At 40.7% G+C, this 25,644-nt stretch overlaps 1 protein-coding gene across 3 annotated transcripts in view; it reads right to left on the minus strand.

Moving 5' to 3' along the window:
* The window catches only part of LOC137224047 (E3 ISG15--protein ligase HERC5-like), a 41,231-nt gene that overhangs the window by 6,861 nt on the left and 8,726 nt on the right, over positions 1 to 25,644 (minus strand). For 2 of the 3 annotated variants that reach the window (XM_067736982.1, XM_067736984.1), the window contains exons 8-19: positions 24,499 to 24,644; positions 23,278 to 23,354; positions 22,450 to 22,553; positions 21,166 to 21,225; positions 19,716 to 19,809; positions 16,876 to 17,065; positions 15,503 to 15,657; positions 9,701 to 9,814; positions 8,645 to 8,755; positions 6,683 to 6,853; positions 3,856 to 3,999; positions 2,774 to 2,940 (exon numbers count right to left, since the gene is read on the minus strand). In XM_067736982.1, the coding sequence (XP_067593083.1) occupies positions 2,774 to 2,940; positions 3,856 to 3,999; positions 6,683 to 6,853; positions 8,645 to 8,755; positions 9,701 to 9,814; positions 15,503 to 15,657; positions 16,876 to 17,065; positions 19,716 to 19,809; positions 21,166 to 21,225; positions 22,450 to 22,553; positions 23,278 to 23,354; positions 24,499 to 24,644 (1,533 nt within the window). The remainder of the gene's footprint in view (positions 1 to 2,773; positions 2,941 to 3,855; positions 4,000 to 6,682; positions 6,854 to 8,644; positions 8,756 to 9,700; positions 9,815 to 15,502; positions 15,658 to 16,875; positions 17,066 to 19,715; positions 19,810 to 21,165; positions 21,226 to 22,449; positions 22,554 to 23,277; positions 23,355 to 24,498; positions 24,645 to 25,644) is intronic. The other variant, XM_067736983.1, reaches the window with a different exon arrangement.

Raw genomic sequence — 25,644 nt, forward strand, 5'->3', positions numbered from 1 at the left:
CCAAGACCAACAATTTCTGGGAATCCCTGAGGCCTTTACAGGGGGGTCCACAAGGTCAAAACTAATTTCATAATACTACTAAAGACGTTACTTGCCTCCTTCACATTCTGTCATGAGTACAGAACAGAGTTTTCCAGAGGCTATGTGACAGCTAACAGAATGAGCATGTATTCCTGTATTTAAAACATTTATCACTTTTAATTTCTAATATTATAAATACTGACAAATGTCACCGATATAAGTAAAAGCTCTTTGGGGTCCTCTCTTAATTTTTAAGAGAGTCTTAAGACCTAAAAGTTTGAGAAATGCTAATATGGATTTAGTGGTCTTTATTCAGTTTATGTATATTAAGTTATTTAGTTTATTAAATCTTCTTAGGCATAAGCATTATTTATGTCATTTTCAATGTTTTCAGCAAAAAATGACAAACTTATCTACTCCTTTCCAAATTTGGTGCTTTCAATATTTTTTCCTTATCTTACTAGTATAATAAGTATAACGATTAATAGTTGGATTCTCGAGCCAGTGTCTGTGTTCCAACCATAGTTCTGTCACTATGGGATCTGGGGCAAGTTACCTAACTTTCTTCCCTTTCAGTTTCCTCATCTGTAAAATAGGGATAATAATAATAACAGAATCATACTACTGTTCTCATTCTTTTAGAAATCCCCACAGTATTCCATTGCATAAATATACCAAAAACATTAATTCCCTCACTGAAGAGCATTTAGGTAGTCTACATATTATAAACTATCTAATACAATGTGCGTTAGGAGACATATCTGCACGATTGCCTATTTCTAAATGTGAAATGTCTAGAGGTAGAATTGCTGGGTCAAAGCAGCAAACATGTTTTTTTTTATTCTAAGCACAGTAGTCCCCTCTTAGCCATGGTTTTGCTCTCCAAAGTTTCAGTTATCTGTGGTCTACTGCAATTTGAAAACATTAAATGGAAAACTGCAGAATAATTCATCAGTTTTAAATTGCAGGCCGTACTGAGTAGTATGATGCAATCTCTCACCATCCCTCTTTGTGCGGTAAATCATCCCTCTGTCCAGCGTATCCCACCTGTTGGGCATTCAGTAGCTGCCTCGTGACCACTGTGGCACCACAGTGCTTGCATCCACGCAACCCTTATTTTACTTAATGACGGCCCCAAAGAGCAAGAGTAGTGATGCTGGCAATTCGGATGGGCCCAAGAGAAGCCATAAACTGTATGTTTTAAGTGAAAAGGTGAAAGTTCTCAACTTAATAAGGAAAGAAAAAATCAGACGCTGAGGTGGCTAGGATCTACAGTATGAAAGAATCTTCTATCTGGGAAACGGTAAAGAAGAAAAAAGAAATTCATGCTGGTTTGCTCTTGCACCTCCAACTGCAAAAGTGATGGCCACAGTGCATGTAAGTGCTTAGTTAGGATGGAAAAGGCATTAGATTTCCTCAGTAAGACATTTTGAGAGAGGGAAACCACATTCACATAACTTTTATTACAGTATATTATTATAATTGTCCTATTTTATCATTAGTTATTGTTAATCTCATAGTGTGCCAAATTTATAAATAAAGTTTTATCCTAAGTATGTACGTATAGGAGAAGACACGGTATATATAGCATTCGGTACTATCTACGGTTTCAGGCATCCACTGGAGGGCTTGGAACGCATCTCCTGCAGATAAGGGGGAATACTGTACTGCCATACTGCTCTCTGACAAGGAGTTACCAATTTACAATTAATTCCACTCACAATTCTTGATATCAGAGTGAACCTTCTCCCAAATCCTTGCTGACACTACGCAGCATCAGTATTTCCAACCACTGTCAATTTGCAGTCCATATTAGCCTCTCACTTTAATATGCATTCCATGATCACTTAATTTATGATTATCCATGATCATCTTAATTTACGAACCATTTCTATTGCTTCTTTTGTAGGTTACTTTCTTGTATACTCTGTCAATTTTTCTTATGGATGTGCAGGAACACTTTATTCAGCAGGGGTATTAACCCTTTCTATTATATGTTACCAATATGTTTTGTGAGGTGGTGGCTTGTCTTTTAACTTAGAAATAAGTTTTCATTTTAAAGAGGATGACATAAAACAACTTTTAAAATAAACATCAGGACTTCCCTGGTGGCACAGTGGTTAAGAATCCGCCTGCCAATGCAGGGGACACGGGTTCAAGCCCTGTTCTGGGAAGATCCCACACGCCATGGAGCAACTAAGCCCGTGTGCCACAACTACTGAGCCTGCGTGCCTAGAGCCCGTGCTCTGCAACAAGAGAAGCCACCACAGTGAGAAGCCCGCACACCGCAACGAAGAGTAGCGCCCGCTCGCTGCAACTAGAGAAAGCCCACGCACAGGGACGAAGACCCAACACAGTCAAAAGTAAATAAATTTTAAAAAGAACAAAACAAAAAAACAACTTTGGAAAACATGTCTCTTTAAAATAAATAAGTAAATAAATAAATAAAACGAAATAAAATAAGCATCACTTGCAGGTTTTGCACCAAGGTGTAACCTGTGCTGTCATGACTGTCTCTACTCAAATAAACCAAAGGTTAATGAAAACAGTGAGGACCGACTATACGAAAAACCAACTTTTCTTAATTTTAGAAAGTTAAATTATTATCTAACAATTTGACAAAGTTAGAATCAGTTTAAAACACCCAGAATGCTACTATTGAACATGAAAATACTACTGGAATGTGTGTGTTTAATTATTTATCTAAATATATGTTAGACAGGGTTCTGAAAAAGGAACGACGTTAACTTACTGTCCCAGAACAGGACTGAGTTCTTTCAAGTCTTCTAACGATGGCACTTGGTCCAAAAGTTTCTTAAACAGAGCCAGTGGGAAAGGGATGTTGGCAACATTGCAACTGAACAGGCAGAGTCCACACAGAACCCCAAAGAAGAAATAACTCTTCTTCTCAAATTTAGGCTGAAAAGAGGAAAAAAAAAAACTTTAACGTATTATGAATTTTTACCAGTACAATGGAATATTTATATTAGGTAAACCATTTCTCCCCTTTCACAAAATCAAATCACAAATTAAAACGAAAAATCTTGAGATAAGAATACTTAGGGTTTATATTCAATTATTAAGTCAATTTAAATCCCTGCCACAGTTTTGGTTACTGAAAGCATCAATAGTATGGGGGTGAGGAGACAGGAGAGATGTTGTTCAGGCGGAAAAGCTGCAATGAGTAGCAAATGAATCCTAGAGTTCAAAAGCACAGCACAGTGAGTATGGATAACGATACTGTACTACAATCACCAAACCTGCTGTGGTACTAGATCTTAATTATCCACCACTGAAAAGAAATAATTATGAGATGTGATAAAGGTGCTAATTACCACTACAATGGCAATCATACTATGATATAAATATATCAAATCAACATGTGGTACACCTTAAATTTATACAATGCTATATGTCAAATATATTTCAATAAAAAATAAAAGTATTAACAGGAATAGAAACACCTTAGGCTCAGTAATCCTTATAAACAAAGTTTTTGCAATTTCTTTTCATAGGCTGTATCTTCAAATTCATTGGGGAAACAGAACAAAGAATGAGTGCCTAAGAAAGGAAGGGTTCATTTTTACCTATACATTCTAGAAATGGTCAATACATATATATTGCTTAAATTCTCTTGTGTGGACTTGGGAACCCAGGGCAAGAGGACCCCCATTTTAGAGAAAATAATCACTTTTTTAGAATTAAAAGTTATCTCCATAATTACATCAATAATTCCTCTCCCATAATACAACAGTCTAGACAACCTAATTTTCTATGGTAAATCCCCATACCTTTTCTCTCAGGAAACACCTACACCAAGGAAAGAGGACTTACCTTGACAGGAAACCACATGTAGGAAGCCTCTTCAGGATATGTGAACATCCCATATTCTGGCCGGGTCATTTCTTCAAAGAGACAATGGAAAAACTCTGCTCTGACTCCTCCAGCGTCATATCCAATTTCTCCACTAAACGAAACCTAAAGAAACAGAGCAAATAATGCATCACTTCCAGAGCTCTGTACTGCTACGCATTAAATCTCATTTAATAACTATTTGTGGACCCCAGTATTTGGGAGGTACTGGGGTAAGCAAATTACTTGTGTTAGCGCATTGAATTTTCTTACGAATTCTAGGAGGCTCATGAGGCTTCAAGAATTTAAATAACTTTCCCAAGGTTATACAGCTGCTAAGACTTTTTTTTAAAATAAATTTATTTATTTTTATTTTTGGCTGTGTTGGGTCTTCGTTGCTGCGCACAGGCTTTCTCTAGTTGCGGCGAGTGGGTGCTACTCTTTGTCGTGCTGCATGGGCTTCTCATTGCAGTGGCTTCTCTTGTTGCGGAGCACGGGCTCTAGAGCGCAGGCTCAGTAGCTGTGGCTCGCGGGCTTAGTTGCTCCGCGGCATGTGGGATCTTCCTGCACCAGGGCTTAACCCGCGTCCCCTGCATCGGCAGGCGGATTCTTAACCACTGCGCCACCAGGGAAGTCCCCAGCTGCTGAGACTTAATCCTACGGGTGACAAACCTGAGAGCCTGAAGTCTTCACCACTAAACTGACCTCAACTGGCCTCATTTTTATAATCATCAGGTACATTAAGTATAATGAAAATAAACATAAAGAAATCATAAATATCAGAATTTTCAAAAAAACTGAAAAACCAGAGCACATGTATTTACTGGCTTGGCTGTTGATTCCATAAGGAGGCAGCAATCCCACCTGTTGACACCAATCCCTCCTCAAGATGATTCTATTCTAACCCATCTTTGCTCCTTCAATTACTTGCTCTGTTCTCCTTTCTGCCTTTCCTTCTTGGAATCCTTCACTTCAGTTTACAAATATGTTAAGGTCTCCCTTATCCTTAAAAGAGAAAAAAATCTCAACACCACTGTTTCCAGTACAGACAATACTGGCTTCCTCTAATCTAGGTTACCTAATTTTGGGGATTAATGTACACCAACTTCTAAACTCGTTTCTCTACTTAAATGCTTCTCTCCAAGAGGACCAAGAATCTGTGAATCCCCAATTCCAAGGACTTGAGTTTCTCACGTCTCATCCTAATTTCACCCACTCATTTTACACTTCTGGCCACTTCCTCTTTCTTCACACTCTTTTCTCCCTTGCTTTCTCTTATGAAGCACTATTCAAGCTTTCATCTCTCTCTTCTTTTTCGTGCTGCGTTAATACCAGAAATTCCTGCGGCTCTATGCTGGTGCTTCTATCCTTCCTCTTACCCTGCCCCTTTATGTGGGCAAGCTCCTTAACCTCACGAAGTGTGTTTTCCCACGAGATCATCAGAAAGATTAAATGGGATAACGCAGGTAAAGTGTCTCACACAGTCTGGAAAATAGTAGCTGCTTATTCAAATGTTACCTAAATTTTTTAAATGGATGAATGAAATATAAAAGTGGAACTAAAATAACTGAGTGGACTGGCTGGCTGACACAGTTTAGAGTCAAAATGAGTTCACCAGATTTTTTTTTTTTTTTTTTTTTTGTGGTACGCGGGCCTCTCTCTCACTGTGTGGCCTCTCCCGTTGCGGAGCACAGGCTCCGGACGCGCAGGCTCAGCGGCCATGGCTCACGGGCCCAGCCGCTCCGCGGCATGTGTGATCCTCCTGGACCAGGGCACGAACCCGCATCCCCTGCATCGACAGGCGGACTCTCAACCACTGCGCCACCAGGGAAGCCTGAGTTCACTAGATTTTTAAAAATTATCTATGTGCAAAAATACACAGAAATGCCAACTCTAACTGCAAACTCCATACTTTTAAAATAGTATCTTGAGTTTGGTCAAGTCAATCATTCTTTAATCTGAGTAGGACAAGTGATAAACTAACGCCTCGAATCAAAAACACTCTAATAAATATTATCAGGAAAATCCTGACTTGTCTTGATTAATTGGAGAGTCTAGAGCCTGATGGCTGGGCTGAAATCCTGGCTCTGATACTTATCAGTTGTGTCACCCTGGGATAAGTTACCTCATGGTTCTGCACCTCAGTTTCCCCATGTGTAAAAGGAGGGAAAAACAGAACCTTCTACACAGTGTGGGTCAAAGGGTTACAAAAGTGTAAAGCTTTTACAGTAGTTCCTGGCATAAGGAAAACATTCATTAGATCTTCTAGTCATTATTATTCTGTGTCAAATATCTATTAGTAAGACAATTTATATAGTAGCTAAACCGAAGATCGTTATTAATGAATACTCAGGACATGGTGATATCTACAATTATACCCTCAAAAAACTATGTAGTCAATAAAGAGAATGTTCTCTCTTCAACAAAGCAATCTGGGTTCCTGCAGAAGAGCAGAAACAAACTCTCAATTCTCCTCTGGGTCAACCCCATCTCACTGGAACCTTTAAAAGGTGATGACCAGCCGGCTTGGTCAAGCCTCATGAGGGGATGGACCTCTTAGGGCTAGTACTGGGCTATCTACCTGATCAGGTTGGGGGGAGGACGACCATTTCACCTGCTGCTCGTTAGCCAGACTGTACTGACAGCTCTCACCTGGAATGCACAGGTAACTGGGGAAAACTAGGGGAACTCCGATACAGATAACCCCAGCGGAAAAGGGCGATAATTCCCTCTCTGTAAGGCCCCTTATTACATCCTTTTATGTTTTCTGTCTTAGCGGCAAAAACATTAAGTAAGAATTATATTTTACCCATAACTCCCTCCTCAGATCTTCATTCTCAAACTGATTTAGCTGATTCAAAACATCCTCAATCAAGTGACTCCTTCTGACTGTTAGATTAACGGTGGGCAGTAAAGCAAATTCAGACCTTTCTTGTTCCACAATGCCAGCCAAACTCACGTAAGCTCGCCATCTCTTCTCCTGGGAAAAGAAAAATGTTTCACTCCATTTCACCGTTTGCTCTAAGTAGAAATTTACAAAGTAGAATAAACCGGTTCGGTTTACTATCCGCGCGTGCCACAAACATTTATGAAAAGGGCCCTACATACACCCCTGGAGACAGGCTATATATTCAGTATTCACCCCCAGTGAGCAGACGATACTTGAGACATAGGAAATGAAAAGCTCTGTGGGGCTGATTTGGGTGAGCAGGAAGGTGACCAACCGCGGGCTCCTCTGGACCACTGTATCCTGTAAACACAGCTGTGAACACTTCAGGGACCGACTAACGATTGTCAACAGGCTAAGAGACTGACTAGTGAGGCCGAAGCAGTGAGCTGAAACCTAGCACTCTCATCAGGAAGAGGAGTTCAGACGTTTAGAAAAGAAGCCTGCTGCAGGAAAAGCGCAGGATGAAAGACCTCTCTAAAGATATCCTTTTCTAGGAGGAAAACTCAGACAAGAGATTTTAGGGGACAGATAATCTACGAAGTTACCATGAGAGAGACAGACCCACAGACTGACAGACAGACACACAGACCGTCCACCTGGAACCAAATGGCAATATGGGATCATTAACGTCTATGTCTCTTAGCAAAACAGAGAGAAATCAAATGCCATTTCTATAAAAAAATTACCGGAAGCTTGTTTAGAATCAAGAGAGAATAGTTACAGGGTTGAAGCAAAATCAAGTTCTCGGATCCTTTTTCTTTCCATTTTCCTTTGTTAAATATTTCATTAATGGTCTTACTTGGAACTTATAAATCAATTTCCTACTTTGTTTTATTATGGCAACTGCATTAGGTAAAGGTATCTACTTTTATGACATAGATTTGAATATTATTCATGCATATAGATATACAGATGCATATATCAGCATAGAAGTGACAACAAGCGCTAACACTTTCGGGCACTTTGGGAGAGGCACTGTTCTAAATGCTTTACCTATATCAACAAATTTAACCCTTATAATAATGCAATGAGGTGCATTTTCTGAGGCATTTTCAAGCGTACAGTTTTAAGTTCAAAACCCCTTGCTGGATACGCTGACAAACAGCACCAAGTCAGCTGATGACAGTAAGTACATCTGCAAGGGAAATACTTTTCACAAACCTTTATTATGGCATGATCACAGCCAGCCGTTTCTTTGGGTCTGAATTTCAAGAATCCTCTGTCACCTCTATTCCCACTACTATGTTTTCCCATTAGATTAGACCTTCTTATGTACTGGTGCTAATCCCAGTCAAGCCCACGTCTGCCATGCGTCTTTGAGTACCGTTCAGAAGACTACCGGCGCCAACCTCAAGGCAAAAGCCCTACAGCTAGGCCCAAGCTCTGGCCTTTGCTACTGAGGCCCTAATATGCCTCAAGGCCAACCCAACTCAAATTGTGACAGCCTCTCTAGCCTTCTTTTTTTTTTTTTTTTTTGCGGTACGCGGGCCTCTCACTGCTGTGGCCTCTCCCGTTGCGGAGCACAGGGTCCGGACGCGCGGGCCCAGCAGCCATGGCTCACGGGCCCAGCCGCTCCATGGCATGTGGGATCTTCCCAGACCGGGGCACGAACCCGCGTCCCCTGCATCGGCAGGCGGACTCTCAACCGCTGCACCACCAGGGAAGCCCATAGCCTTCTTCACTAGAGTATAAGCTTCTCGAATGCTATGACCACCACTGGTTTCACCAGTGGGTGGCTCCCTTACCACTCCTCTATTATACACTGGAAAAGGTACTCATCATTTGATTTGCTAATGAAAACAAAGAAATAGGCATGCATACCTGTATTTTTAAACGTGAGTCTGCATACAGTAGTTTTACTTTCGACAGAATATTAAAGATAAATGGAAAATGACTGAATATGACAGGATAGTGGATGTCCACTGAAGTGTCCTAAAAATGGAAATGCCAACAATTTTGATAAATGAAAGGACAGAGAAATCTTACGCCTTACTTCCTAGCCTTAAAGCCCTGATGGTTTCAGGTCTCAGTACTTATAGCCAAAGCAATCCAAAATGCTGGTCAGTAGGGCTCAGATATATAAAATTCTAAGGAAATGTTTTATATCTATCAGTGAAAGGTATATACACCTAGTGTTTTCAGTACTCATTTAATTTCACCATTAATTATAAACTCTGGACATTTTCCCAAAGAGTCTGTTCTGCTGCCACCTGCACTTCTGAAACGTGAAATTAGTTCAGATGCATTCGGTAAGCAGGGGACTGACAGAATGCAGATGGCTGGTTAGCTCAGACAAGATTCTTCCCAGGCAAAGGATGATGTGCTAGGAGTAGAATTAGAACCTTCAGAGAAAAGGTGAAAAAAATCTCAGATTAGCTGCTGAACTGGCAGCAAGAACCCTTTAGCTTTATTTTAAGAAAATGAAAAAGGAGTACTTATACCCAGGGAACCCTCCCCAAAGTTACAGCCCTATCCTGCTGGCTCCTGGTGAGTTACCGAGCCTCCTATACCTACCTTAAGAGCAAAGCTCCACTCCCGTAGGTGTTATCTCAGTACCACCGGTCCTCTAATCAGGGTGTGGAGAGATTTCTACCCTTCGGTTTTTGTGCATTTTTCATCTCGCGGCACTGTCCACAGCCGCTTGCCTGGTTGATCTGAGCTATCCCCCCAGGTAGGAAGCACTTTTCTGTCAGTGTTCTGGGTACAAAACTGCATCGGTTTTGAGGGGTCTGCCTTGCTTTTCCCATAAACCCTGCTATTTCTATTGGGCAGCTCTGCAGAGTACAGGAAGTTTTGGAAATTCGTACAAAGTTACAGAACGAGTGCCTGTATTAACTTACCGACGATCAATACCCTCTTTAAATATGCCATACTTACTGCGCCCATTTTCCAGACGGTCCTTCTGTATGCATCTTCATAAAAATCAAGCAAGTGTGTGAGTTCATTTACTTTGAAGATATTTTCAGGCAGCTGACATTTAGTCTGGTTTACCTTAAATAAAACACCACCTGTGAGAAAGTTCTTTATATAAAGACAATTTGGCTTAATGGCTATAAATTAGATTATCAGAATAAACAGCAAGTTAAACATACTTTTAATGACCAGAATTAAGTTCTATCCAATTCCCCCACTGCCAAAGCCCCAAACTTTCAGGAGCATAAAGAATACCTAAGATTTAATAGTAGAAATTGATGGTATGATGAAAAACTTCTACTTTTAATCCATAAAGAAGTTTTAAAGAAACTCAAGTGCAAAGAAAAATACAGTGTAATATGAATCCAAACTACTCTGGGGCCCAATACTTCATGTCACGTTCTTTCTTTCTCTTAATTTGCGGGGGGCGGTTGCCGCACTCTGCAGCTTGCAGGATCTTAGTTCCCCGACCAGTGCCACTGCACGGGGATGCTGTTTCATCCCTGTGACTAGGACCCCGCTGATCTCAGCCTTGCACTGTCAAGAGCCTCAGAAGCCTCAGAGTCATGGAGAAAGAGGTGCGTCGTCTTCGTGGATTCTGCTGGAGGTGTGTGTGGGGGGAGCTTGACAAACATTCTGACGCTGCCTGTTAGAGTCCAAGGGCAAAGCAGGATCCCTTCAAGATTTCTTCTGTTGCTGCTTCAGTATTTCTAGGAATTCTCTTTGTAAGTGGCAAGCTCATCACAATACACTTTCCCTGAGCTTTTCAGTAAACTGCTCAATTTTTCAAGACCTGGAATTATTTTTTTGATTGATCTTTCACTTTTATATAAAACCTTTAAAAACAGCCAGGAACAGGCATCACTTTTCAGCAGTAGGGCAGACCTTTTTTTTAAGCAGTTTGATAGATTAGGCACTTTGATTCACTGAAAACAACCATAAATACAGGATAAACTGTAAACCAACATTTTTGGATGGAATAATCAGGTCAAGAACTAAGGGAAGGTGGTACTTCCCTCGAGAGTATCTGCCAAACCTGGTGAACCTGAACTTCAGTTTCAATGGCTGAGGCTGAGAAAAGGAGACAAAGCCCAGACTCTGTTCAAATTAGGGAACCTTGCTTCATAAATCTGGGACCCAAAAGGGCTACCATTAGAGTGAACCAGGGTAACCTAGAAATGAACAAGCTCTTTCCTCCACTCCTGCATCAACCCATCCCCACCCTAACTCCAAGACCATGAGGCAAACTGTAGTTAAAATGGTGCGCGCGCGCGCGCACACACACACACACACACACACACACAGAGTCACAAAATACATGATAATGAAGGAGCCGTGAGGAAGATTCAGCAGAAACTAAAGACAGCAAAAACTGACCTGCAAAGACTTCAGGTACCCAGAAATTATAAATAATGACCAAGAAAAAAAATTTAAAGAACCAATGAGAACTTCCAGAAGTGAAAAACATACTACTAGAAATAAAACTCAAAAGACAGTTTTTGTTCTTTTTTTTTTTTTTTTTGCGGTACGCGGGCCTCTCACTGCTGTGGCCTCTCCCGTTGCGGAGCACAGGCTCCGGACGCGCAGGCTCAGCAGCCATGGCTCACGGGCCCAGCCGCTCCGCGGCATGTGGGATCTTCCCAGACCGGGGCACGAACCCGCGTCCCCTGCATTGGCAGGCGGACTCTCAACCGCTGCGCCACCAGGGAAGCCCAAAATACAGTTTTAATAGCAGGCAAAAATCACTGAAAAGCTAATTCATGAACAGGAAGATAGGGCTGAAGAAATCATCCAGAATGGGGTAAAAAGAGACAAACAGATGGAAATTATGACAGGACGATTAAGAGACATGGATGACAGAGCGAGAAGATCTAACATACAAAATAAGTAGAATTTCAGGAGGAGAGAGTCAATACTTGTTTTGAATTAAAACGTGTAACAACTTAGAAATGGAGGGAACATCCTTTTACCTAGAAAGATTATTTTACAAAACCCCATAGTTAAAATGTTATTTAATAGTGATATTCAGAATTTTCCTTTAAAATCACCAACAAGATTAGGCACCTACTATCACTATGACTTCTATTCAACATTCCTCTTGAACAACTAGGGGTAGGAAGGCCTAGCCAGTGCAACAAGGCAAAGGAAAATAATAAAATGCCTAAGAATTGGGAAGAAAAAAACATTATGTTTTTCAAAGATATGACTGTCTGCACAGAAAACGCAGAAGTATCTACAGTTAAATTACTAGATATAATGCGAGAATTTAGCAAATTCACTGGTTATTAAAAAAATCAACATTCAGGGACTTCCCTGGTGGTCCAGTGGTTTAAGACTCCGAGCTTCCACTGCATGGGGCCTGGGTTCAATCCCTGGGTGGGGAACTAAGATCCCACATGCTGCACAGTACGGCCAAAAAAAAAAAAAAAAGGAAAAAGAAAACAAATCAATATTCAAAAATCAATGCATTCTTACAATGCATTCCTATAATCAATGCATTTATCTGCTGTTAAACCAACAACAGATAATATAGTTTTTAAAAGATACCATTTACAAAAACTTAAAAAAAGTTAAATACCCTGGAATAGATTTGACTAAAGATATCCAAGACTTTCATAGTAAAATAACAAAAACTCATTGAAAAACTTAAAAGATAATCTCATAAGTAGAAGAAATAGATACCATGAAGATTCACAACAGTAAAGATATCAATTCTCCCCAAAGTGAAGTACAGATTAAATGCAATTTCAATCAAATTCCCAGTAAGATCTGTGTATGTGTGTGTAGAACCTGAAAAGCCAATTCCAAAATTTATAGGGAAGAACCAAATGCCAAAAATATCCAAGATTCACTTCAAGAACAAGACAGGAGTGTTTCTTTTAGCAAGTAGAAACAATATAGAGCCACATAAAATGATTAACAGTAAGAAAAGAGCCTGTACGTGAACCCCGCACACAGAAACTTGTTTTATGACAGTTCACATGACCTATCAGTGCAGAAAGGCCAGAATTTCAGTTAAGCGGTGCTAGGTAATTGTTTTCATATGGAAAATAATAAAAATAAATTTTCAGTTGGATTAAATACCAACGTGTGAAAGGCAAAGCTAACCTCAATACTCCCTTTAGACCTTGGCAGGAGTGACCTCTGCCCTCTGACTTAAAGGTCTTTGCTCTGGGCTTCCTCCAGCCAAGCCCCTTCCCACAAGGGGTCTGCAGGGTCAACGGGGCCTGTCTATATGGAGCCCACTCATCACACATCCCCATCTAGACTGAGCTCCAGAACCCAAGACCCGCAAGTCCCTGCCCAGACGGCTCCAAGCCAGCCCCAGGAGCTCCACAGGTTTCTCCCTCCACTTGCCCTTTGGGGAGTGGAAGTGTCACAGGTGACACACCCCAAGGCTCCAGGGCCCCAGGGTTGGCTAAGGAATGGCTATTGTGGGAGGTGGGATGGAACACAGAGACGTGGGCTGAGGTGTCCACACACGGCCACGTGACAGCCCTGGTGTGGGAGAAAACCAAGGAAGGAAGAGAAGCGCAGAGGACCTGGGGTGGGAGCGGGGAGGGTCCGTCGGAGCCTCCCCTTTCGCTGCAGAACTCTGTAAGGAGCCAAGGTTTCGAAATTCAAACCTGGCTTCCCCTGTCATGAGGAAGGTTTATTTGTCAAGGTGGGAAGATAGAGTATATTTTATTTCATTTAACACGTTGTTAGCTAGATTTCTAACCTTTTAAACATTAGACATACGGTGTATAAGCCTCTGTTTGAACTCCTCCTCTGGTCCCAGCTATCATCTCTGTTAGAAGACTATCTAGACTATCTAGAGCAGCCCTTGAGGCCAAATCAGGCCCTCTGCTTATTCTGTAAAGTCTCACAGATGCCTGAAATATTTACCATCTGGTCCTTTCCAAAAAGAAGCCCTCCAGATCCCTGATCCAGGTAACAATTTAAAACCTTGAAGGAAAAAAAAGTTTAAAACAAAACACATGGAGTAAAGATCATAAACGAATAGACTGACAAAATTTTTTTTTTTTTTTTTTGGCCATGCCGTGTGGCATGCGCAATCTTAGTTCCCTGACTGGGGATCGAACCCGTGCCCCCTGCATTGGCAGCTGGGAGTCTTAACCCCTGGACCGCCAGGGAAGTCCCCAAATTTTATCTGCATTAAAATTAAGAACCTGAGTTTCGGGCTTCCCTGGCGGTCCAGGGGTTAAGACTCCCCGCTTCCAATGCAGGGGGCCCAAGTTCAATCCCTGGTCGGGGCACTAAGATCCCACATGCTGAGGGGTGTGGCCAACAAGTTAAAAAAAAAAAGAAGTGAGTTCATCAAAAACCACCAAGACAAGCTATAAACTGGGACTTGATATTTGCAACACATATAATTGACAAAGGACTAGTATCCAAACTAAAAAGTACTCCTATAACCAATAAGAAAAAATTAAATACATTTAAATTGAGCAAAAGGACAGGTATTCTATAGAAGAGGAAACAAGTACTGCAATTATAAACATGAAAATATGCTCTAATGCATCAGAACCAGGGAAATACAATTAAAATCATAATTTGGGGCTTCCCTGGTGGCGCAGTGGTTAAGAATCCGCCTGCCAATTCAGGGGACACGGGTTCGAGCCCTGGTCCGGGAAGACCCCATGCCGTGGAGCAGCTAAGCCCGTGCGCCACGACTACTGAGCCTGTGCTCTAGAGCCCGTGAGCCACAACTACTGAGCCCACGAGCCACAACTACTGAGCTCGTGTTCCGCAACAAGAGAAGCCACCGCAGTGAGAAGCCCACGCACCACGGCGAAGAGTAGCCCCTGCTCGCTGCAACTAGAGAAAGCCCGCGCGCAGCGACAAAAACCCAACTCGGCAGTCCATCAATCAATAAAGTCATAATCTGGCACGATTTCAATATGGCACGAAAAATATTTTCCCAATTTTAAAGTCAGATATGGGGCAACAGAATTCTCATCATTTCCTGGAGAGGATTTAAATTGGTCCAACCACTTTGGAAGACAGTTTGTCACTACCCATAAAGAACAACACAGGCATATCCTCCAACCTATCAATTCCAGAATTAGGGATGGAAACTAAAAACTAACTCTTGACACATGGACACCGAAAGATAAGTACAAAAATGTTGACAGTAGCATGTTTTCTCATAGAGGAACCCTCCCCCCAAAAAAGAATTGCAAATAGCACATACTGTATATCCATCAATACCGGAATGGATAATTCTGGTAGAGTCACACTATGGTGTGATACAGAAGTGAAAATGAAGTACAGACATAAGTATTAATCTGGATGAGTCTAAAAAAACAGAACGTTGTGTAAGCAGCATGTATTCGATTCATATGAAATTTTGGAAACAGCAAAATTAAACAGCATAGTGTCAAGAGATACTCATGGCTATAAAAAGATAAAGAAGCGTAAGTGAATGATTAACTGAAAATCCAGGATCCTGGCTACCTCCGCGAGGTGAGGGTGTATTATCTGTGAGAGACACACAGGCATTTCTAAAGCACTAGAAATGTTTTCTTTTTTAACATGGGTGGTAGTTACACTGATGTCTGTTTTACTACTTTTCTTTAAACTGTATACAGATACTAGACACACTCCTTTATATGCATGACTTAATTCACAAAAAACAACATTTTAAAAATAACAGTACCGACCTCATGTTTCGTAAGAGTCTGCTTAAGTTTCAAGCCAGGTGAAACCAAGGGAATTTTTATTGCAAAATAAAGATATACGGGTTTCTAGAACAGCACTTACCCTGTGCAGCTTTTTCAACATTTCTAGGAGAGTTTTAATGTGATAGTTATTCTCCGTAGTTCCAGCCCAATAATTCAGCTGAGCAATGACGGCTGTTTTAAACATCTGCACCAGTCTGATGAAAGCAGCTTCTTGCAGAGATGCCCAATATTCCTCTGAGGGATACGAAGGTAAGTAACTGTCAGCATGTAATATTTCTTGGATTCTTAAAGGTAAAAAGTAGTCAGTATTTTCTGAAACTGGTGGAATATTTTCATATATATTGTAGTCATAAAGACACATTTGTAATAAATTTTTCAGTAAATACAATCGGAATTGAAAGTGTAGAATTTAATGTTCTCAAAAAAATGCCTTGACAGTAAGAGAGCCACAGATTGGATCTAATTCATTTGTTGGGGGGAAAAAAAAACTAGACAAAATTAATCAGTCACATTTTTTGCCCAGATGAAATAGCATACAGTATTAAAAACCAGATTAAGAACTATTTGTGATTACATGACTCTATTTTGCCCTCTTAGCACGAGTTTTTAACTCTTAAAAACCATCTTTCCGCATTGTATAAAAGAAAAATGCTTTAAACCAGCTTTTCATCGCTTACAATGTGACAAAACATATGAAAGAATGGACTTTCTTGGGCTGAATATGCTATTTGTGTCAAAAACCTCATTAGAATATAATCAAGCCCCTAGACCTAATTTCCAGTGTACTGGAAATACAGGGACAGGAGGAAACAATCAGACAAACCTAGATGTGAGACACTGAACAGGACTACTGACCCACGCTCTTTAAAAAAAAAAAAAGCCTGTACAATACTTTTCGGGACAAGTGCAGAAATCTGAATATGGCCTAGATGTGAGGTAATATTATGGAATCACGGCTAATCTTATTAGCTGTGGTAACCATGTTGAGGTAATACAGGATTCCATATCCTTAGGAGATGAATGCTGAATATTATGGGTAAAATGTCCTGATATCTCCAACTCACTTCCAAATAGTTCAGCATAAATAAAATGTAATCTGTACACACACGGCAACATGTTAACTGCTGTTGACTCTCAGGTAGAGAGCATCTGGGATTCACTGTACTAGTCTTTCAACGTCTGTGTATGAAGTTCTTCATAATGAAAAGTAGGGGGCAAAGGACCTCATGACCAAGCCACAGAGGTATCATTACAAGCACGCTGAAAAGGGACTAGAACAGTCCATCTTGGATGAACACAGTAATTACTGCAGCATGTTAGAATATGCTAAGACTAGGAACTAACAACCATGAATGTGTTCACGATCACCTAAGTTTTGCCGTAACTTCACTAGGCACGTGTTTCCATTGAGAAGACAGTCATGTGTTTTCAAATGTAAACCATCCATCTTACCCAGGACCTCTGACGACTGGCCACGCATTTTATAAAGAGCCTCTGCGAAAGGAACCACCAGGCTCTCCCAGTTGTTACAGTCATGCATCACAGGACATTCTGGGAGAAGGAAGAAAACTCCTAAAGCTTCTTGATGTGGAGAATGAAATGGAAGATTTTTCAACAGAGTATCCCTGAGACATGTGGTTATCTGTGGTCAAAAAGGATCCAGGAAAAGACACTCAGAACACAGCAATTACTGTAATAAAATAAAGTGTGGAACCCGGAGTTTCATCCCACCATGAAATTGGAGCAATCACGTGGTCTCTCTAAAACCCATGTTCACAACCCATCTCATCTAGCTTCCCCAATACCTAGGTGTGTAAACGTGTGACAAGTAACCTCTCCGTCCAATTGTTGGGGTTCATGAAGGAGATCAAGAAGAAATCACATGTGCAAGATTATACTGGATGGACTCAGAACTAAAAGGCAGCCCTCCCAATGATGGTCCACATTCTTCCCTCCAGTTCCACTAGCACACCTCATTTTTAAAAGAAAATGTGTCAGAATCTCCCAAAGCAAAACAAAAATAAAAAACAAACAAAAACAACGAAAATCCGCATGGTTTCCTGTTACCTTCTCACAGAATCACCTGTCTCATCACAAACTCTCTCCACCAAACTCTAGTTTCTAGCCCTTCCAATCTTCTTAGTTTCCCCAATTCAGAATGCACGTGTTGAAGAAAAATTCAAATGGAATTCTGAATGTTTATGTGTTCTGTGGGCTCAGATAACGGTAATAATTTGCCTAAAAGCCCGTTAAGAAGATAATCTAGTGTTTACAGGGTTCTTATTATTTGTCTAAGTAATTCACATATATAAGTTCATTTATCCTTGTCGTTTCTCTGTAACATAGATGGTATTATTAACCCCGATTCATAAATGAGAACTCCGCACGTTAGGGAAATTAACCTGCTGAGGGTCACAGAGCTAAGTGAGAATCTCTCCTGATCTTTCTGACTCCAAAGCTCAAACTCAATCACTAAATTATGAGATACTAGCTAAATGATACCTCTACATCTACAAAATCTTACAATTATCTATTTTCACATCAAAACATCCTATTGGGCTCCCACCACGAGGTTCAGTCTTCAGAGTCATATGCACAACTGATGGTTGCTCGTGCCCCCCTCCTTCCTCTGGGCTCTTCACCATCCGCAACCCCGAACCTCCCAGCCCTTTAGAACCACTGTACCGCTCTCAAGCCAGTTATACTGTTTCACAGCTTGTGCCTTGGTGCACACCTTCCTGACTGCCTGGAATGTCCTTCCCCTGTAGGTACCTGGTAAACTCCCCTCCCCCTGGGCACCTTGTTTTGAGCACTCTAAACAGAGCTGACCGTTCACTGCCCAGGTAATGAATCAATTCATTCATCTAAAAATATTTATTAAACACCCAGTATGTTCTAAGCTAGGAACTAGGGAAGACAACTGACAGCTGCACATAGGTATCCGTCTCCTTCACTAAACCAGGAGCCTCTAAAGACAGGGGTCTCACCACAGTTCCCTACGCACAGCAGTATTCAAATATTTGCTGAATAAATGAAGGAAGGCCAAGTCTGTGAGTCCATGTCACAGAAATCGCAAAACAGAAACATTACAGGTCTTCTGATCCAACTGTCCCATCTGAACCACTGGGAGACTGCTCTGTGATTATGTCGCTTGCACTGTATATGATACTGTTCTGGCACAGCTAAGGATAATTAGCCTTGGTGATGAACTGGTCCAACCTCTTCCCTTCACAGATGCAGACATGGCTTTCTATTCTTGGTGATCTTTCTACTAACTGCTGCAGAGTCCTGATAAAGGTGCATAATTAAGGATCCATTTTACATCAGACTCCTCATTGGGCAATGGTTCTGCCAAAGTTAACATAGTTAAATTTTCCATCTTCCCTTGAGAAAAGAGTGCGCGAGAGAGAACCTGCAGCTAAGATACAGAATGCTGAGTGTGACAGACAGAGCAAGAGACCAGGTGAGGGAGGTGAGAGCAGGAAGAGAACAAGCACGAGACACAGAGAGGGAAAGAATAAGAGCCACAGAAGCAGAAGGAAAGACCAAATGGGGGGTGGGAGGAGCCAAGAGAAGCGAAGGAGGGGGAGATAGCGTGCGCAAAAACGAGCCAGAGACCCAGAAAGAAACAGATTGAGAGAACAACATAGACAGTACCACCCCTAGATCAATCAGTACAGTAGAACAGGGAAATAAATTAATAAAAGCTACATTAGGAAAGGCTACATTCATAAAGGAAGCATGCCTGAAGCATCCCCAAGAGGGAAGCCTAAAGATAGTAGGAACAGTGCTGAAACAAAGAAGCAACAATCCCAGAAAGAACAAGAATATTCTAGAACCTACAGAAAAGGAAGTGCAGACCAGGCAGTCCTTGGTGAGGGGGACATTCATATCAGAAAAAGTGTTTTCATTTCTATACTTATGTTTAAAATAACTGCAAATAAAATGTTGTTCTTATTCTAGTGTACCAGTCTCAACAAATATTTTAATCATCTTCCTAAAGCCCTAAATTGAAAACATTCCCTCTAGGGGAGTGCCTGTACATACACGTGTATGTGTGTGGGGGCACCGATGAACTAGTTAGATTATTTGTAACCTAAGTGCCTCCTCTACCAGCTGTTTCACCCTAAGTGGGGAAACTCCTGAATGGCAGCTGAGTTTAACTTAATCTATATATGCCACAGGGTCTCAAAGAGTATCTGAAAACAAGATATTTCTTCTGAAATTTTGAGTTCTTATAAAAATGTTTCAGTGTATTTTCTTTTTCCAAGTAACAATCTGAAGAATACCACCGTGTTAGTAATCCAGTCCTTTTGGGTTAACTCCATAAAGGTGTCCCTTGCTGCATTTAAGTCCAAATGAAGAGACATCGTTTCTTCAGCTATTCTGTGGAAAGAAGGTAAATGAAAAATGGATGAGTAAGTAAATGAAAACGGACACTTCAAAATTAAATATTTTATTAGATTATTTATCCAGATGAAAAGTTTCTTCTCAAGCTTGCTTCATTTTAATAAAATTACTTTTTTCCCACCTTTTCAATAACTATAAAAATTTGACTGAATACAAACACAACTGAAAATATAGTTGACAAAATGTGATTATTTCTGAAATGTCAAAAAGTATCAAGGCCGCATTAACTATACGTACGCTATCAGACTTTACATCAGATACTGTCTTATCTTAAATGAGTAATCAATAAATATTTATTTTCCAGTACAAAAAAAAAATAGCCACAGGAAAAAGGTAAAGGTATTTCTTGTTTTCCAGTTACATGAACTACAAGCAGGGACCAAAAAAGGGGTTTCAGAGCAGTAAATTTTTAGTAATCAAAGAGAAAATTACTAATGAAATGTCTATCTTAACTCAAGAACTACATTTATACTGGACTGAATATACTGTCTAAAATTAGACCCATTCTTTGTGAAATAATACATATATTTAGTGTCTGAAAACAGAAAAAGTTCTTTTAAATAAATATTATACCAATATTTAGGAAAAGAAGTACAAAGTCATTCTTTCATAATACTTAAAAATTCAAAGAAACCTTAGTATCTAGTAATAAGGAAGTAATCAAATAAATTAAGGTACGCCCTTCCCATGGAATACCATGCAACCACTAAAATGATGTTATGGGGAAATACTGAATAATATAAAAATGGAATAAAATGGAAAGATGGGCAAATGTATTAAGCGTGAAGAAATGTATAAAACAATATAATCCCCTTTTTTGTAAAACTACAGATTTGCATAAAAAATATTTATACAAACACTAGCTATTACGCTTAAGTGGTGAATTTTGGCTGATTTCCATTTTCTTTTTGTTTCACGTCTTTCTTTTTGACATTTTCTACAGCAAGCATATATGTGCTTTTGTAGGGGGAAAAAAGGTAATTTTTAAAAAGAGATAAAGACATACATAATTATTTTACCCTCAAATCATTTTCTTTATCATCTATCACAGTTTCTTAAATTGAGATATAATGGACACATAACATCATATTAGTTTCAGGTGTGTACGACATGATGCACTGACATATGTACAGCATATGCTGTGACATGATCACAAGTCTAGTTAATATTCATCACCACACACACTTACACATTTTTTTTCTTGTGATGAGAACTTGTAAGATCTATTCTCTCAGCAACTTTCAAACATACAATACAGTATTATTAACATAGTCACCATGCTATCGATACATAGTGTTTTCAACAGAATTTTAAATTTATTATATATATTACCTTTCCCTTAAAAAACTTCCAGCCAGACATGCAGGAGATGAGAATATCTCTCTGATTTCCCTATATTAGGAATAAGATGGTGGTTAAAACAAATCAGAATATGCCTCCTTGTAGCAGGAGACATGACAAATTGTCCTTCAAATTCCTCCCTCCATCTCCAATTTATTTGCATATTGCCATGGGCATCTGAAAGTCTCATTTGCGAAATCTCAAAGTTTCAGAGGCAAACGTGGGAAATAATAAGATATGTACTCAGAGAAGCCAGAGGAGAAGAGGATAAGGCTTGACCTAGGATATTTTCTTGGACAAATAAAACACTCCCAACCCACCCAGCTTTCCAAGCCCTACTTATTTCTATTCCACTGGAGTAGAAACAAAAAAAATTACCAGAAATGAAAGGTGGGGATGTATGTTCAGCTGTGTCATAGAAGTACTTGCACAAATAGCTCTTGACCATTTGTGCTCTGCACGATGCAGCTACTTGGTATAACTACTTTCCAGAATTAGGAAGCCATACCTAAAAATGTCTCTAAAAGGAAATGCCTGTATAAATGAGTATAATTTGTACAGATGGCAGGAGTTCTACCATTGAGAGTAAGGTTGCCTAAGCTGTTCAGCTGTGAATAACAGCTCAACAAACAAGAGGCCCTAAAGTCAACGAGGGTTGAGAAACTGTAGACTCTATTTCCTGCTCAGTGTCACAATTAAACATATCAAAGGCCCAGAGAAGTCCTGCAGTAAAGAAAGACGCCCCCATGGAGCTTACATGCTAAATTGTATGTGTCAACTTGGCTAGGCCATGGTACCCAGAGATTTGATCAGACACCAATCTAGATGTCGCTATGAAGGTATTTTTTAGATGAGATTAACATTCAAATCAGAAGACTGTGAGAAAAGCAGATTACCCTCCATAATGTGGGTGGGCCTCATCCAATCAGTTGAAGGCCTTAAGAGAAAAAGTCTAAGGTCTCCAGAGGAAGAGGGAATTCTGCCTCCAGACTACCTTGGGACTCAAGTGGCAATATCAACTCTTCCCTGGGTCTCCAGCCTGCTGTCCTGCCTCAGAGATTTTGTACTTGCCATCCCCTACAATTGCATGAGCCAATTCCTTAAAATCCCTCCCCACCACCCTCAAACACACCCTATTGGTTCTGTTTCTCTGCAGATCTCTGACTAATGGACCACTAGCGGACCACAAAATCTCACATCTCTGTATCGTGCAGAACCAGTTGGGGAAACACTGCTTTAGAGAGGTATATGAGCAGACAGACACTTAGGGTGCACCTTTTTGTATTCTGCCACTGTTTAGTCCCCACATCAGCAATCCATCTCTTTACAGTGCCTTCATTCAAGGTAGGAATTCTCCTCCTCAGATTAACATAGGAATTCTGTAAACAAACAAAATAGTAAAATACAGTAACTTAGACACCACAGAAATAGGTATCCAACTCTTAGGCACGTTCTAGGGATAGAGAGTAATACTAAGCATGGACAACATAGCTCTGCAAAAATCATCAAGTAAGATTCTACCAAGGAACAATCAATCATTTGTCTGGTTGCCAATTTCTTGTCTAAGGGTGCTTAGATCCAAAGTAGGTTTCTCTGAATGCCCCAACACTGAACACTTTATACGGGTATGATCAGATTAAACTGAACATCAGACAGCTTTGAGTGGCGAGATCCTAAAGGACTGGGTACAGAAGTGGCAGGAACTCAGTTTGCCTTGGTGGAGTAGGATATGGAGGTTACAGACTGAGTATTCATAAGACTATAAACCTCGGGTCTTTTTTAGTATTGGCTGGCAGTCACTTCAGAATATCGACCTGCTGGTTCACTAGCACCCTGACCAAAATGCTCTTGGCAAGGAGTCTCCCGAAAGGTAAGCAGAGTCTAAGGAAATCACACGTATTTGACATACACTAAGGGCAAATCTGCTGACTTTTGTGAGTAAATACGTATGTAGTTTAGACAATAAAGGATCGATAACGTCTAACCATTCCCCAAACTCAGCCTGGTAACCTGATGATTTTGGAATTCACCAAATCTAGATTCTAGAACCTTCTGTTTTGCTTAAAATACCAAGTTATAAAACTTCTAGAGATCTATTTTTACCTCTTTTTCCACCCAAAGCAAAATGCTTTGATCTCCTCCAGCAATCATTATTAACTCCTTTTCTGAGGTATGGCTTTCTGAAAGGGATTTACAAAAAATAAGAGTTTAGAAACTCATCTGATACAAATATACACACTCGGCCTACATAATTTCAGATTCCTCTTAAACTGAGTCCTTTTACCTTTCTGACAGACAAAGACTCAGTACATTTCCTACCGATAAAGCAGAAATACATATCTACTTCAGAGTAAAGTCTAGTTAGCAAACATAGATGATTCGCAAGGTCGGCAACGTGCTATCAGTTTAATACACATAATTAACATAAATGCTTATATATACAACACAGTCAAACAAATACTTGATTAGTTAACTGTTCCCTGGTTTAATTCAGCGCCTCTTACTAAAAACCCTATTTATTATTCTACAACTCAAGATTTAATCAACGACTACTGGCTGTGAAGGATGTAAGTACTTCAAGAGCCTATGCAAGTGGTTTTAAGAAATCAGATATAATACTTGATCTGCTTAAGGAAGTAACCCGACTGTTCATTTCCCCAGAAGAACTGAGAGAATTCTGGTACTTCCGGTCACCACTAAGCTTTCAGAAACAAGTGACCCAAGGGCTCCGAGGCACTTCTACAGTGGAACGTCTCAGAGCGAAGGCTCTAGAGTTACACAGGGCACAGTTCACGTGTCCAGCCACAACCCTTCCCGGGCTAACCTTCCGCCCTCCGAGTCTCTGCACCCTCCAGCAGAAGACAACTGAGAGGACACATCTCCTGGAACTGTTTAAGGGCCGGTGAGCTAGGCAGTTTACACTGCCTGGCATATGTCAGCTGCTCATCATTCTGAGGGTTTTATACGATTATGAGTCAATTTAATCAGGTAAGAAGAACAATCACTATGGAATTAATAGGTCCCTTGAAAACTGGAATCAGAGGCTGCATAGGCCTCTGAACCCATATAGTCTATTTTATGTTGTATCGTTTTAAATCCACATTAATCTTAACCTGAAGGGCTAAGGGAAAACTAATGGTTATTTCGACTTGATAAATTAGATTGGCTGTGTTACGCTGGTTACAAGTAAACGAATGAAAGCAATGTTTAGAAAACCTCCCTTCACCGTCAGACATTTCTTTTCTTGCCCACATTACACACTTAGAACAATCAGTTTCTCAACCAAGGTATTCGTGCCGAATCCTGTGCTCCTAAAGAACTTACCAAATGTGAGTTCTTCCTTTGATGACAATTTCATGGGACATGGTATCAGCTGATTATGTGTTCCACCGTTCCCCAGTTGTCCTTCTTTTCCAGAACCAAAAGAAAAGACCTTCCCCAAATCAGAAACATAGGCAAGTGTGTGCTGCCTATTAAATGAAAGCACATATGGTCAATTCTCAATTATCCACAATGACTAGAGTATGCAGCAATCCGGTAAACTGAAGAAATTACGCTACTCGGTCAGGGAAACAGCTAACCAACTTCCAATGGATGACATCAGCCACCTAGAAACTAGGAAACCACTCATGTGTGGCTGAGACGATTTTGGAACCCCTAAGCGTGGTGAAGGCCACGAGGCTGCACCCTGGCAAATGACGTTCCCTTCGTCAGAACAAGCACCACCTCTTGCCTTCTACTCCTTCTTTAGGTCTTGGCTTGAGTCACCACCTTCTGGAAGCCATCTCTGAGTCCCTCCCCGCCCCATCCTAGAAGCTAGCATTAGGTGATCCTCCCCGAGCTCCCGCTCTATTTCCCAAAGACCTTTATCATGCTGATGTTCTTACTGATTTGCCTGATGGCCTCTCCTACTATACAGATGTATAAGGGAAGAATCTGGCCTTACTCCGAGGTCTGGCTTTTGTCCTCACTTCCTGGGAGGTAATGTCTAAAGCCTTAGAATTTTCCAAGTGACAGGAGTGTCTCTGTTATTCATGGTAGGCCCGCCCCTAAGACCACACCTAATAGTTTATCCAGGTGGCTCATGGAAGCCCCTCCAGCTGTATGTAAGCCCAACCTCTCGATACACAGAGGCTGGAGGCTGAGTTCAACCACATGGGCAAGAATTCAATCAATCATGACTAAGCAATGAAACCCCAATAACAACCCTGGACTTGGGTGAGCGTCCCTGGTTGGCAATATTCTTCAGTCATGCATCAGGCTGGGAGGAGGTAACACGGCCCATGGCTCCAAGGGGAGTGGACACCAGAAGCTCCTCGTTTGGACCCCTTCTAGACTTAGGACCCCTTCTGTCTTAGGCATCTCTTCCTTTGACTGGTTCTAACTTGTATCCTCCTCTTGTAATAAAAGTGATCATCAGTGTAGGAGCTTTCAGTGAGCCTTGTGTCTTTCCAGTGAATTCTCCTGTGT

Source organism: Pseudorca crassidens, chromosome 4 (genome assembly GCF_039906515.1).
Source record: "Pseudorca crassidens isolate mPseCra1 chromosome 4, mPseCra1.hap1, whole genome shotgun sequence".
Lineage (NCBI taxonomy): Eukaryota > Metazoa > Chordata > Mammalia > Artiodactyla > Delphinidae > Pseudorca > Pseudorca crassidens.